The sequence below is a fragment of the Micrasema longulum genome, unplaced genomic scaffold (genome assembly GCF_059751315.1).
Source record: "Micrasema longulum isolate JH-2025_06_02 unplaced genomic scaffold, ASM5975131v1 h1tg001139l, whole genome shotgun sequence".
Lineage (NCBI taxonomy): Eukaryota > Metazoa > Arthropoda > Insecta > Trichoptera > Brachycentridae > Micrasema > Micrasema longulum.
In genome coordinates this window covers 344,080-359,639 of record NW_028278327.1, presented here as the reverse complement: position 1 = coordinate 359,639, position 15,560 = coordinate 344,080, and the positions used below count along the sequence as shown (strand labels likewise).

At 32.1% G+C, this 15,560-nt stretch overlaps 1 protein-coding gene across 1 annotated transcript; it reads left to right on the top strand.

The window, feature by feature from the left end:
• Positions 1–3,294: 3,294 nt before the first annotated feature.
• Positions 3,295–13,468, top strand: LOC148276838 (myrosinase 1-like). Its single transcript, XM_088233679.1, has 7 exons — positions 3,295–3,299; positions 4,001–4,104; positions 6,167–6,742; positions 7,270–7,367; positions 9,200–9,508; positions 10,920–11,158; positions 13,351–13,468. The coding sequence occupies exons 1-7, from the start codon at positions 3,295–3,297 to the stop codon at positions 13,466–13,468; spliced, it is 1,449 nt and encodes a 482-aa protein (XP_088089805.1).
• The last annotated feature ends 2,092 nt before the right edge of the window (positions 13,469–15,560 follow it).

Below are 15,560 nucleotides of genomic sequence, written 5' to 3'. Positions count from 1 at the left end.
GCAGTTCTTGTTGCCTTTTTATTTATCTGTAGAACCCCATGCAAATCATATTAAAATTTATCTAAAACTCCAATATTGATTCTTATGTCCCTGCCAGCAGACGACATCTTTCATTACTCATTTCGCTGTGGCGATAACGCCCATAAGGGTAGGAATTGAAGATAAACACTCGCATAATTTCAACAAACGACAAAAATAAGTCCACTTCATTTTAACAGAAACACCCGATTCCTACTCGATTGTGGCAAGTTCGGCCTCCGTAGTTCTTTAAATACGGAAATTGCTGAAAGCATTTGCCACCCAACTGCTCGTTCGTAGTCAGTACGGACACGGAAGATTTCTCTTGATGACTTTGTTTTTTTGATACATTCTTTACATATGTAATATATATACAACAAGCGCCCCTTTATCTGCCGTCTTCGGACATACGGTATATAAATACGATAAAAATAATTTTGAAAAGTTACCGATACAGACAATTTTATTCGAATACGCTTTCTAAAAAAACAAATAACACTTTGAGTACCGGCGAAATACACATAGAATTTACCCTGTGCCCGGCCCATTTTTGTGAAGTTTTATGCTTTGTGAAGGGTTTCTTAAAAGTGTCATAATTATAAAAATATTGCGATAAATCAATTGAAACTTCCCATATTTATTTGAAACAATTTAATACGTCATTTTTGTATGATAGTTTTGCCAACATTGGCCTTTATGGAGAGCCACATTGCAGTGTTCGCACATATACAGGGTCTCATTCCTTTAATTGAGCTTTGTTTGTATCCCGGAGCCGTGTAAACACATATTTAAAATAACCACGCGTTGTGTCCCGGCCTCGTGTTTTCACGTGGTTTGCCAGCAGCGAAAAAGTACTAATAAAAGTCACTAGATGTCAATAAAATGCACTCTTTTAGACAGCTGATAAAACACGTGGAAACACGGGACCGGGACACAACGCGTGGTTATATAATCACGTGTTTACACGGCTCCGGGATACAAACTGTTAAATCAGTATAGTTTTGGGGTGCGATTTAAAATCGAGAACGATTATCTCAAACCTCGATTTTGTCGATTTAAATTATGTATAATCAGTCTCACGCGACGTGCAGTTGTCTTTTTCGTAAAATATCGGAGAGGTATCTGCGAGGGAGTGACAGAAAAAATATGTTAAAATACATAATTATAAAATTTCTCTTAATTTTACGCATTTATAGTTTATTTAATCATCACTCAAAATCGACTGTGCAATTGAATCAGTAAAAAACATGAAATAAAAGACGAATGACACTTTAATCTACAAATTAGGAATATCCAGTGACCGGTTTAATCACTTTCGCGACACCTTGCGAGAGATACTTCCTTCCATCAATGAAGTTTCCCTTTCAAGTCGAGACACTGAACAAATTGTCAAAATAGCTAAGGAAACATGAGCTTCTATCTGCAGAAACCAAAAAAGAGACGGGGTTATAAAAAACATCAAAAAAATAATGCCAGTTTTCAAAAGTAAACGTGATAACAGTTAATTGTAATTTTGATCGGTTTTGTTTACGTTTTAACTTTGTAATAAATATTTTAAAATAAGATTGTTTTTATACCCAAAAAAAAAAATTTATAATTCTAGGGAAAATGCTAAAATACCTAAACTTTTGCAGTCTCGCGACAAAGTTTAACGTGAAAATATGTTTTTTTGACGTAAAATTATGTTTTTAATCTGTACAACATATTTTCTACATAGGGTTTTTTTGAAATTCCGTAAAAAAAGAAATCGCGACTTGTGCCTCTACCGAAATGCCACAGAATTATACATCAATGTTTAGTATTTATGTAACTTAGTTATGGTACCGGTTTTTGTTGATGATTGATCCGTAACGTCACAATTCGATCGGAAAATGTGATTATAATAACTTATGATAAAAATTGATTAAAATTGTATATATAGGCTTCAGGCAAAAAAGTTAAATTAAAATTTAGGATTATATTTTAGAAGAGAGATGGTAATCAAAGTATTTGCAATTTTGTGGGCACTGTTTTTGAGGTATGAAAATAAACCGTATTTTGTAAAAAACGTCTTTATTTAATTGAAAAGGTGCGTAGAAACCGCTTATTGTTGTAAACTGAGTTTTATCAAACATATAGAAAAAAAATTACAAATAAGAGCATGAGAACCTTAGGGTTTTTGCTGCGCACGATACGTGATTTTGAGTCTATAAACATAATAAAAACATTGTATATTGCCCTAGTGCGAAGTCAACTCGAGTATTACTCAGTTATATGGTCACCGCATTACAGGGTTCATGTTAAGGACATCGAAAGAGTTCAGCATAAATTTCTGCGTTTTATCAATTTTAAATTAAGTATACCGATTGAATACATAAATTACTCATACTTAAATGATTATTTAAACATCCAAACATTAGAAAACAGACGAAAATTAAATGACTTGCTTTTTTGTTTAAAATAATAATGTCGATGTTCGATTGTTGTGAACTTATCAATTTGATTAATGTACGAGTGCCTGGTCGAGTTACCCGATGTAATACTTTGTTCTTCTGCGGTCCATCATCGACCAATTACAGCGCGAATTCGCAAGTAATGCGGATGCATGTACTCGCGAACCAATATGCTAACAACATCGATGTCTTTAGCGTGAGTCTTGTAAATTTTAAATATCAATGTATATGTTCCTTATCAAATAGAACTTAATATTCTGTTCATATTGTATTTTATAACATTATGTACCTAGCTGCTTTAAACCTTTAATTGTATTTCTTTAGCTTATTAAAAAAAAGAATAGAAATATATATACATATATTGCTTTATTTTTTTTAAAACCAACTCAACTTTTAAACACAGTTCTATATTTTATTACTTTACATTGTATTTTTTAAAAATTTATGTTGTTAATACACTCATCTTTTTATTTTTATACCAACTATACTTCTTAACACTGTTCCTATATTTTATTTCTTTATATTGTGTTTTTTTTAAAATCTATGTTGTTTATAGACTCATCTTCTTTTTTTTATACCAACTTTACTTCTTAACACTGTTCTATCTTTTGTTGCTTTATATTGTATTTTTTTAATTTAATGTTGTTTATATACTTATATTTTGTAAAACTTTCATGTATGTAAAAGCTTTATGGGCGTGAAAAAATAATAAAATAAAAATAATAAAATAAAATAAAAATAAAAATCGTCTTTTTTTGGTGATTTCGTGTAGGTTGGATTCGTTCCAATGTTTCGGTTACCGTTGCAGGAGACATCCTCTAGGTAGAATATGTGTTAATGTAAAATGATGTATTTACATATGTACTAGTAATTTGTACCGTGTCGCGGTCGGGAGTTGGCATATTTAGTGTTATGCTTTTCGTATGTAGTGCTGGAAACCATGTTAAGTTTAATTTAACTCATGTGTGGCTGTGGATTAACATGAGTCTACGTAGGATACGAGACTTGATATATCTCTCTTATTTATTTAAACGACGAAGTTGTATTTTTGTAATCTTCAAATAGACATTTTCACAGTGGATTTTGAAAGTTAAATTTGCATAAATGTGCTGGATACAAAAAATATTTATCCTTGTTACGCGAAGAAAAATTATATAAAAGTGATACCAAACCACTATAATTCTGTTTTACTGTACAGGGAAGAGCACGATAGTAGAACTTATAATAAAGAAGAAAGAGACGCTGTTTTGTGGCCGACGTTTATTTGCACTGTCACAATATTTCACAGGAGACAAAATAAAAGAAAAAATTCGTTCAATCAGTCGGTTATTGGCAGTGAGTAGGAGTGCGCTCTAGTTAAATGACTGGAGTATTTATGATTTTTAATTTATTTTGCTATAACAGAACTAAATTGTATATTTTATTTTTATGAATTATGGAAAAGAAATTATTTATCAGTGTGTCTCAATGTTATTTTTTCTCAAAACGTTTGAACTTCTAAATTTCGTACTAGATTCTATATGATTTATATAATGTGTGTATTGTTTCAGTGCCCACGCGCAGAATAATGCAACCCACCGCGCATTTCCCGAAGGATTTCTGTTTGGAGTTGCGACTGCCTCATACCAAATTGAAGGTGGTTGGAATGCATCGGGTAATTTTCAGATATTTTAGATCCTATACCAAGATTATGAAAATAATGTGTATTTATTTATTTTAACTTTAAATACAAAAACACACGGCAAATTATTGCAAAAACAAATATCTTACAGCCAACCAAAAACTGACAGGTAAAAAAAATAGGTCATGTTAGTGCTTTAAAAAAATATGTACATAAACATAGAATTAAGAATAGTCCAGAAAATGCATACGCACATCAAACAGAAGGCGACTCAACTACTTATAAATGAGTAGGTTTACGTTTTTATCCATTAGTTTCTTTGTAGACGTCGCTCAGTATGCAACTCCTGATTCGAATTTAACCATGCCGTGTTGTGTTTAGTCCATAAATGTATTGCTAAAAAGACTAGACAGAAAGCTGAGGAATATGCAATGATGCGGTAGGGTATACATCGTCATATTTTTTGATATTGAAAATAAAGCGAATGCTATGGTTCTGCAACGCTCAATGAATTCGGTATTGGCATTATGATAGCAAATATTAGCATGGCCAAGAGAAGATAAAAAAAAACCTATGAGAAAAATTCATAAATTATTTTTAATTACAAAAATAATAAACTCTTTTGAGGGTTACAAATGGCTTCCGAAACATGGGGCTTTGTTATTATGTAATATATCAGAACTTTACTACTCTGAGATTTAGTTTTAATGTGAAAAATTGTGCAATGTTTGATTATGTCCAAATGCTTGCAGACAGGCTGGATTTCCTCCCTAGGGAGTTGTTCATATTTAAATTTATTTCAACAGAGAGGGAAAATATTTTTGAGAAGGGAATATGGAAGTTTAGGCATTTACAGGGCTTATGACCTGTCGTTGGCTGGTTTAAGTGGCCACTTTACACACACACACACACCGCAACATTCACCATTCTGCCCATGTTTGAACATCCACATTTCCTCAACTCTTCCATCTATTGACTTTTAATCTGGTAAAAGAAGAAGTATAAAAAATTTGGAAATGGTTTTCAGATGTTGCCTAGTAGGTGATTTGGTTCAGCCGGATGAATCTCACCCACGTGATAAAGGTTTCAGCTCTTTTACTTCACAAAAGTCAACATATTAAAATATCTAACAAAGCTGTAAAATTATTAGGATTTGTACTTAGAACCGGAAAAGATTTTAATAATATAAACACATTAAAATATCTTTACACATCTCTTGTTAGAAGCCAACTAGATTATAATTCTCCAATATGGTCACCTTATCAAATCACTTTCTCAGATTCTATTGAGAGAATTCAGAATAAATTTCTTAGATATATTAATTTTAAGATGGGTTTTTCTACTAATCAATTAACTTATAACAAAATTTTAGACTCTCTTAAATTAACTAAATTGCAAGAACGAAGAACATCGACCGATCTTATGACTTTATATAAAATAATAAAACCAATGTTTGATACCCCCGATCTACTGAAATTGATTTCATTCTATGTACCACCTAGATTAAGCAGAACATCTACAATATTTTATTGTCAAAATTCTCGAACGGTAGCTCAATATAACTCACCTATTGTTAGATTACAGAATACCGGGAATGAATATGCATCACATTTTGATATATTTAGTTTATCTCTGCCTAACTTAAAAAATAAAGTGACCAACATATTTTTATCAAAAAGAGCAAATCATCTTCAGAAGATTGGGTTGGAATAGTTATAATTTGATTGATTAATGTATTTTGTTATTGTATAATTTCTTTAAAATATGTATGTATTTCAAGTAATTAATAATGTGTATAGTACGAGTATATTAATATTTCATACTCGATTTTTTTTATTTTTAATCTTTTTATTTCTAAGCACTCTTTATACTACATATATGTAAATGGCAGAAATGCCGTATATAAATAAATAAATAAATATGGAAGAGTTGAGGAAATGTGGATATTTTGTCAAATAAGAGTAGGGTGGATTGATACAGGCCGAAAATACATACATTTTATTGTACAAAAATTATCAACTCTTTGTGGGTTTATAGTTTGTCTTTTTTTTCCAAATAGAAGGTACTGTTAAACATTCCTTTTTATGTATTACAGATAAAGGCGAAAACATTTGGGATTATTTGACTCATACTTCAGGACATCTTGTCAGTAATAGAGACACTGGAGACATTGCGTGCGACTCTTACAACAATTATGTAAGAGATGTGGAGATGTTGAAAGAAATTGGCGTAGATTACTATAGATTCTCTTTATCTTGGTCCAGGATCCTCCCAACCGGATTCGACGACAAAATCAGTGCTGATGGAATTTCTTACTACAACAAGCTCATAGACCTACTGATTGAGAACGGCATCACGCCGGCTATAACACTGTATCACTGGGATCTACCGCAGCCTCTTCAAAACATCGGAGGCTGGCTCAATCCACTCATGGAAGAACACTTCACAAATTTTGCTAGAGTTGTGTTTGAGACTTTTGGAGATCGAGTAACCGACTGGTTGACATTCAATGAGCCTTTTGAAATTTGTGAATCTGGATATAGCGGCGACGGAAAGGCTCCTGTACTGAATATTCATGGTATTGGGGGCTATTTGTGCTCACACACACTGATAAAAGCTCATGCCAGGGTTTACCACCTTTACAAAGATGTTTTTAAGGCAGCTCAAAATGGTAAGAGAGAATGTTTGTATTTATTTATTATTAGTTACGCCTAGAGAGCTTTTACTAGACAGGTACGAAATTACGATTCAAGCGTTTCATGGTATATTAAGTCAATATGTTATATATATATATTTAAAAAGCATTATCATTTTTAAAAGCATCGAATTACATTATGCTTTATAGATTTACATAAATAAAGATAAAATATATCATTAAAGTTGGTAGGTGAATAATAAAATGTTTTTGAAAAACAGTTTTAGGCAAAAAAAAATTGTTTACATTGTAGGTGTAAGTGTAAATAATAAAAATAAAAAGCCCAAATGATTTTGATTCTAATGATGTAAGTTATTTTAATTTTATCGCCGTAAAAGTTTTCAAACAATTTAAAAACTGACAATGGAAAACGAAACATACCAATTTCACCATAATCGTTTCCGAACCGGTGTTGTCTGACGATTGGAGAATTTATAAAAAGACATTTTCTGATATCATACCTTTGAAACTAATTTTATCTGAGTAATAACTTGATTCCACAGGACGAATTGGTTTGACTGTCAGCGCTGGGTGGCACGAACCTGAAAATCCAGACTCCGCTGCAGATCAGGAAGCATCCGAGCGTGCATTACAATTTCAAGTAAACTTTCTAATATTACACTTGACATAAATACTATATTAATAAAATAAGTATATCTACATTGTTCTTTTGCGTCAGCCGATTCTTTTGATCCTTTGAATTTTAAATTAATAAGGGTCTATGAAATACTATCAAGTAAAAATGAGTGTTTTTGCACTTATTTGTGGCATAAAAATATTTTCAAATTATAATTCTAAATTCTCGCGAAAAGGGTCCATTGCATTGGCCGCGCCTCTAATATCTCTTGATTCGGGTTTATTTTGAACTTTGTTTGTGACTGTTTAAATTTAAATAGAACATCGTCACGAATCTTAACGTCACAATTGTCAAGGTCAAACATGTCCGTTTTAGTAAAGACATATTTTCGACTTTTTTTTCTTTAATAAAAAAGGAACATTTGGGTTCTTACGATTTGCTCAAATATTCCAATTTTGGTAGCCATTTTCGACAAGTTGTGAACAATTCACTCTAAGAAAATGGGAATCAAGTTGTGGTACTGTGAGGTGCGAATCTCGGACGTTTCATTCGTGAGTTCACGATACTAGCTACAGGACCACGAGCCGATTCAAATTTAATTTTGGTTTAAGTTATGTATGAAAACGTTTCTCCACAAGTTTCATATTGATTTTAAAAATACAATTAATTGTTTTAACACCTTTCCTCCTCTATGGATGCGATCGTGGCACCTCACTAGGGCCCAAAACAGTAATATTCTGAGTTTTGAGAATAAGTGTCTCAGAAGAATCTTGGGCGTGCGGTGGTTAAACTTGATTTATTTTTATTTATTTATTAGTTTATACATACATTGTTACAAAAATGGCACAAAAACACTCTGGCAAATTCTGCTTGTACTAGGAGTAGGCTCAGTATATGAAGAGTTGGCAAGCCAGAAATATTAGTATGCCTAATGTTGCAATCGGTTCCTATATGGGCAAATGCCTGTTCTAAGAAACCGATTTGTTGCGGCAAATATGGTTTTCGAATATTTTTCCCATAAATAAAAATAATATCGAAGAAACAGAAAAACAGTTATGGCCCAAAAGAGAAGAAAAGAAAAGAAAAAAATACAGTTTACATTAAATGTAAAAATAAAATTAAATATATGAATATATACACATACACGCATACATACTACATACATACATATACACACATACATAATAAATATGCACATGCAAAAATACTTCGTAAGGAATGAAGTAGTAAGAGAACGGACGCAGCAAACTCCGGTGACAACTGTCGTCTAGCGGAGGCAATACGGTTGACTAGGCCACATACTGCAGATGCCTCCTGAGAGCGTTAACCACGCTTGCCTACTTCACAAGGCATCATGTTCTCGACGTCCTGGACGTCCACTGCTGACTGTTTGTCCGCAGTTTATGCCAGAGCTTCGAGACGAGAACCTGACTTTTTTTATTAATTATTTTATTTAGTTCTATGATAAACATAGTCGAATATATATTTACAACACAATATTTACATCTATACTTATTCTAACGAAATTTATCACTATTGAACACTTACTATATCAATTTATAATATTTAAGCTGTTCAATATTTTCACTTATATTAACTTGGGAGGACGCAAAGGAGTTGGCAGCAGATAGAGATGCATGGAGGCTCTTTGTGGATACTATATGCTCCAACTGGGGAGCGGACGTGGAATTATGATGATAATGATAAAATCCATTTCACATTGATTTATTGATATTCGTATTATGTGATATTTCCCAATTGTCTTTGATAAGTTTGCGAGTTTGTTTTTTTATTGCCGATGTTATTATAACTTTATTTTGATAGCTAAATCGTAATTTGAAATACATCAATTCTAGGTCGGTTGGTATGCTCATCCTATTTACTCCGAAAAAGGGGATTATCCACCCGTGATGAAGGAACGTATAGCAGCTCTTAGTCTCGATCAAGGCTTTAGTTTTTCTCGTCTTCCTTCTTTCACCCCTGAAGAGGTGGAATATATCAAGGGAACATACGACTACCTTGGGTTGAACCACTACACCAGCTCTGTGAGCAAGGCGGCTCAAACTGGTGACCATTTCGAAAGTCCGAGTTATTGGGATGATTTAGGTATTGTTGAGTACCAACCTGCGAGTTGGCCATCGTCTCCTGCTTCCAATTGGTTGAAGGTATATATTTTTCTCTTTAAAATTTCATGAAAACCGTGTAATCGTTCTAATTCTCAAGGCACTTTCTTAATACCCATCCACAATTCCTCTTTCTTCTCTAACTCATATAGTGTCCATGCGGCTCGACTGTGGAATCATCTCCCACCCACCATCAAAGATGTTACTACATTATCTCTGTTTAAATCCCGTCTGAAAAAACATCTCCTTTCTCTTCCTTAATCTCTCCTCCTTTCCTTTTTCCTTTTTCCTCTTTCCTCTTTTTTCCTTTTTCCCATTGAGTAATAGTTTTGATTTAAGGTAATTTATGAACAAATACGTTTATTTCTATTTTCATATACTTTTAGCTTTTTAATATTTTTTTTTCTATTGAATATGTTCTGTAACTTGAATTATAAAAATGAAACTTTTTTTCTATTGATTGGTTGGAAGAAATTGCCATTTGGCAATAAGCCCGCCAATGTACAAATAACATTATGCACAAAAGTTAAATAAATAAATAAATAATCGACATGTAAAATCGATGTAATTATAGAATCGATTAATTACATGAACAAATTACAACAGGGATGTAGAATACCTTAAAGAAGGGAGTTTGGAAGTCAAGGCATTTACAGGGCTTATAACCTGTCATTTGCTGGTTTAACTGGCCACTTTACACTCTGTGTAACATTTACTATGTGGCCTATATTTGAACATCCATATTTATTAAATTCTTCCATTTGTTAATTTTAGTGAAGTTAAAGGGCAGAAACCTTTTTGTTGTGGAGATATTCATCTCAATGAATTTAAGAAATATGTATGTTCAAATATAGGCAAAATGGTGAATGTTATACAGTGAGTAAAGTGGTCACTTAAACCAGCCAATGCCAGGTCATAAGCCCAGTAAATGTCTATATTTTAATATTCCCTTATCAAAAATGTTTTCCCTCTCTGTTGCAACGAATTTGGATCTGAATTGCTCCCTAGGGAGGAGGTCCACCCTATCTACAAACATTTGGACATACTTTAAACATTGTTGATTATACTCTTGAATAAGAAAAAGTATACCAACTGAAAAGTCGTTTTCAGACGTTGCCTAGTAGGTGAAATGGTTCTGCCGGATGAATATCACCCACATGATAAAGGTTTCAGCTCTTTTACTGTGCAAAAGTCAACATATGGAAAAGTTGAGGAAATGTGGATGTTTAGACATAGACAGAATGGTAAATGTTAGATTCTGCTAAAAGTTACTACTTAGAGCAGCCAACGACAGGTCATAAACCCTGTAAATGCCTAGACTTCCATATTCCTTTCTCAAAAATGTTTTCCCCCTCGGTTGTAACAAATTTAGATCCGAATAGGATATTATTTGTAAAATATTTTTTTTTTTTAAATCTTCCACGTGATGTGAATGTTTTCGTTTGATTTTCAGGTTGTGCCCTGGGGATTCAGAAAACTTCTCGTCTGGTTGAAGGATGAATACAAAAACCCCGAGATTCTTATTTTTGAAAATGGCTATTCAGATTTGGGAGATATTAATGACATAGAAAGAATAAACTATTACCATCAATATATCAACGCCATGTTGGATGCTATGGAACAGGGCGTCAATGTTACAGCTTACACAGCGTGGAGCCTTATGGATAATTTCGAATGGTTAGGAGGATACCGGTTAGTGGCTTATATACAAGATACATCTAGTTTTTAGTGGGATTTGTTTATAGGTTCGCTGTTATTTTAAGTGAACTCTTGTTGATGTTGACAACTACATCCTTATGGTCTTGCAATAGAAGTTGAAAGTTGGAATTGCGTTGGATAAAACAAAATCAAAAAGGGGTAAAAAGAAACAAAGGAAATGGTCGGAAAATTAAAATATTTGAGTAAATAGTAAGAACTCAAGTATTCCTCTTTTAAAAAAAATATTGAAAAATCCAAAATTAAAATAAACAGATGAATTAAAACAAGTTTTTGAATTGTTGCGAATCTTAGCAGATCGATTTTGTGTAAGAAATTAAATATAAGTATATGTAGGAGGATGGGTAAGAGCATTATTACAAACTCTAGAGTAATAATACGCCTAGATGGCTGATAGAGTTGCCCATACAGACAAAAACCATTACATGATTATCAACAACGAAGTTCACTACAGTTTACAGCAACACAACGGGCCGTATGTACTCTAGAGTTGCGCAAACCAAAACCGTCCTTTACACGTTTGTTGTTCAACAGTTTTTACTGACACGAAAATTTGTAACTCTCTTGTCCTATGCAATAGAGCTAAAGAGCGCATCTTTAAGCGGGAGCAAATTATTACTCCAAGTTACGAACATAATTTATTAAAAGTGAAACACTTTGTAATTTTCACCACATGAGAGTTCAATATATTATAACGCAACTATAGTAGGGCCAATTTAATAGGTCACATTTGACATTTGTCGGTTTTAGTTTCATAGTGAGTGACCTGCTTAAAAACATCGATTGAAGTTAATGAATCGATTCGGACTTCAAACATTATTATGTGAATTGAATTCATTTACTATGAAAAAGTACTTATAGGTACTGTAATTTTATTTTTTAAATCATAAGTCAAATCCCTGTCCCATTATTAAGTTCTATCGTAAATTTAAGGAACAAAATAAGATAAGTACATAATTTAACAAAATTATCAACATTCGATTTTTCTGGGTAACATCCTTAGTGTTTAAAAAGAAAAAAGATTTACTGATGCATCATTGTAACGACGTTTACAACAGAAAAAAGTTTATCATGTTTAGAATGGTTTATTAGTGAAAGTAAATCGTAAAATTACCTTCTTTTGTCATTATTATAATAAATATGTAATCGTAATTGAAAAAAGTTAAGCAATTGTGCAGTTCTAAATTCGAAAAACTAAATAATTTTTTATTAACGCCCTTACAAGGTTGTTGAATTTTGATGAAGTGTCAAATGTGACCTATTAAATTGGCCCTACTATAGTTTCAGGTATTCTGAATTACACCCATTGGTAGAGAAACCCCCACGCGGATGCGGGGCGAGAAATTGCGGGGGCGAAACCTTAGGGCTTCTACGATATGGACTATATTTTAAATTTAATATAATAAGTGAATATCCTCAATATGCGGTATGCAGTGTCAATCGGTCACAACCCCAACGAATGAGATGAATTAGGAATGGATGCCACTAACCTGGTTCGTTCTTGATGGAATTGCGGTGGTCCGACTGGTCAATTGCAAGCGACACCAACACTAGGACAGGCCTCCAATCTGGAGCTGAACACTGGTGGTTGGTGGAAACAAAGTCGATGATGCGGCACGCGTTCAACAATATAAACGCGCGATTCACTACTCGAGGTCTAAATGTGCGAACAGTTGTTGTAAGTAAAAAGAATTTCGAAATGTGACAATATACATTGTTAACAATGCATACCCACATAATTCGCAACCACCCATCATCTGTGTATATATTTTAGTTTGGTTTATATTTACACCTGATGATGGGTAATTCAGAATACCTGAAACTAGTTGTGTTATAATATATTAAACTCTTATGTGGTTTACAGAGTGTTTAATTTGAAAAATTTTTTTTTTTTAAATTCCACAAAGTAAATGCTGAAACAATAAATAACGCTTTTTTAATTTTTAAAATTTCCAAAAATAAGTCACTTTGGTTTTAGGATAAATTATAATATGCTCTATTTAAAAAGAAAAATTAACGTCGTTGAAATCATTGACATATGTATGAGTAGAATGATGAAATTGAGGTCCCGGGGTTTGCCAGTATTTTTTACTAGGGGTCGCGTATTCGAAAGGTTGAAAAACGCTGATTTAGGATGTCAATATTTAATATGTTTTGTATTATTTCAGAGAAAAGTTTGGACTATATTCGGTGGATTTTAACGACCCACAAAGAAAACGAATTGCAAAGTCATCAGTAAAGTTCTTCAACCAAATATGTACGTCAAAGATGATCGAAAGGGTCTAGAGATACAATACATTGATAAAACATCATCTACTTCTTCTAAACTATTTTAATCACAGTTGATCATTTAGTGAAATAAGCACAAAGGAGCATTTTAATTTAAAATATAAATTAACATTATTTTATTGTATTTTTTATTGTTGGTAAAACTTTAAATATGGCGTTAAATTTGATGCTTTTTAGTAATTGAACTCGGTGAGTATTTGTGACCTTCATTTTTCAATGAGGAACTTCAGCCCTACGGGAAATTAGATACAAAAAATGTTTTCTTACTCGCGTTTAAAATTAGAGCATTAAATTTTACGGCAAAGTTTCTTAAAAATGAACGAAAAAAATATTTTTACTAACTACTTCGAACGACGTCACTAGTTCATAGGAATCAACCAATGATAAGATAAGAGAGCTGTGAAAGATTTCTGGTTAACTTACCGTCAAGAGACCAATCGACAGAACTGACCGAGAAGAAGCGGAAGAGAACTTAATACGTCGCACGCGGAGTGATTTCAGAAATACAAAACGTAAAAAAATTATAGCGCTGTTTTTCTTTGGCTTTTTTTAATAGTCTATTAACTAATAAAAAAATTAAAATAAACACTGAAATAATTTAAGTAGGTAATGAGCTTACCTATTGTTTTCCTATGGTGACATAAAAATGAGATATTCTGAATTTACAAAAAAATCCCCTTCGTAGATGGTCGACTTAATTTATTATTCCTCAATCATTGGCCACCATTTTTCCATCTTTTTCAATTATGTACTGCTTTCATATATCCACTTCAGCCTCGTGGTCAGCGCGTTTGCCTACAATCCAAGAGGTCTCGGGTTCGATTCCCGACATGGTTGACATAAAATATTTATTTTTGGTAAAAAAATAAAAATATTTCGCGTCTGGTGTACCAACGCAGTGCCGTATGCACGATGGTACGGAGTTGGAATTAATTAATTAATTATTTTTTTTCCACATGGTAAACATGGATTAATAATAAAAATAATGTGACCTCACTGGGGTCACCCGTGCCGAGGACACTCAACAATATCCTTTAAAAAAAAAAAAATTTGTACATGTGAGGATGTACGAGTACATGAATTATTTATTTAATTATACTTTTTAAATTACATTTGTATTCATATACACCAACATATTATGACTTATTAGGATATGGCCGTGTTAAACTATAACAATTAACAACAAAAAAGTATAAAGTAAATAAAACAATATAAAAATGTAAAAAAATAATACAAATACAAGAAATAACATAAAATACTTTGGTAATAATAATAATTCCGTATGGTACAATATTAAAAATAAGAATGAAATATTAAGAAATATCAATCCAAATTCACCTACTCCATGAAGAAGTTTGGAAATAAAAAAAGAAAAAAATTTCAGGCGTTGCCTAGTATGTAGGTGAAATAATTCTATTAGATGAATCTCACTTGCATAAATAAAGGTTTCAGCTCTTTAACTTCACAAACATAACAGATTGAAGAATTGAAGGAATATAGATGTTTAACAATGTTAAATAAATTCATAGATAAATAATTCAGATGTACATAATTAGTGATTAAAACTGTCGGAACATTTTGTTAATTATATCTGTTTATTAAGTTAGTCTTCTTTGTTTCATTTCAAATGTAAAAATATTAAAAAAAAAAAGTATATTGTTAAGTGTCCTCGGCACGTGTAACCCCAGTGAGGTCACATTATTTTTATTATAAATTATAGTTTATAATGGAAAAAATATGAATAAATAAATAAATATGGGCAAAATGGTGAATGTTACACAGGGTGTAAAGTGGTCACTTAAACCAGCCAATGACAGGACATAAGCCATTTAGATGCCTAGACTTTTATATTACTTTCCCAAAAAAAAAAATCATCTTTTTTGTAATACGTTAATAAAAGAAATAACATTTAAAACATAAGTTTTATAAAAAAACTTTTTTAAAAAGTGATAGAATATAAGTCATACATATAAAGTAACAAACAAAAACTATTATACAAAGTATTAATATCATTAAAATTAATAGAATATAAATAAAGTACAAACATATAATTATTATAATAATTTACGCTTGGTATATAACGTATAAA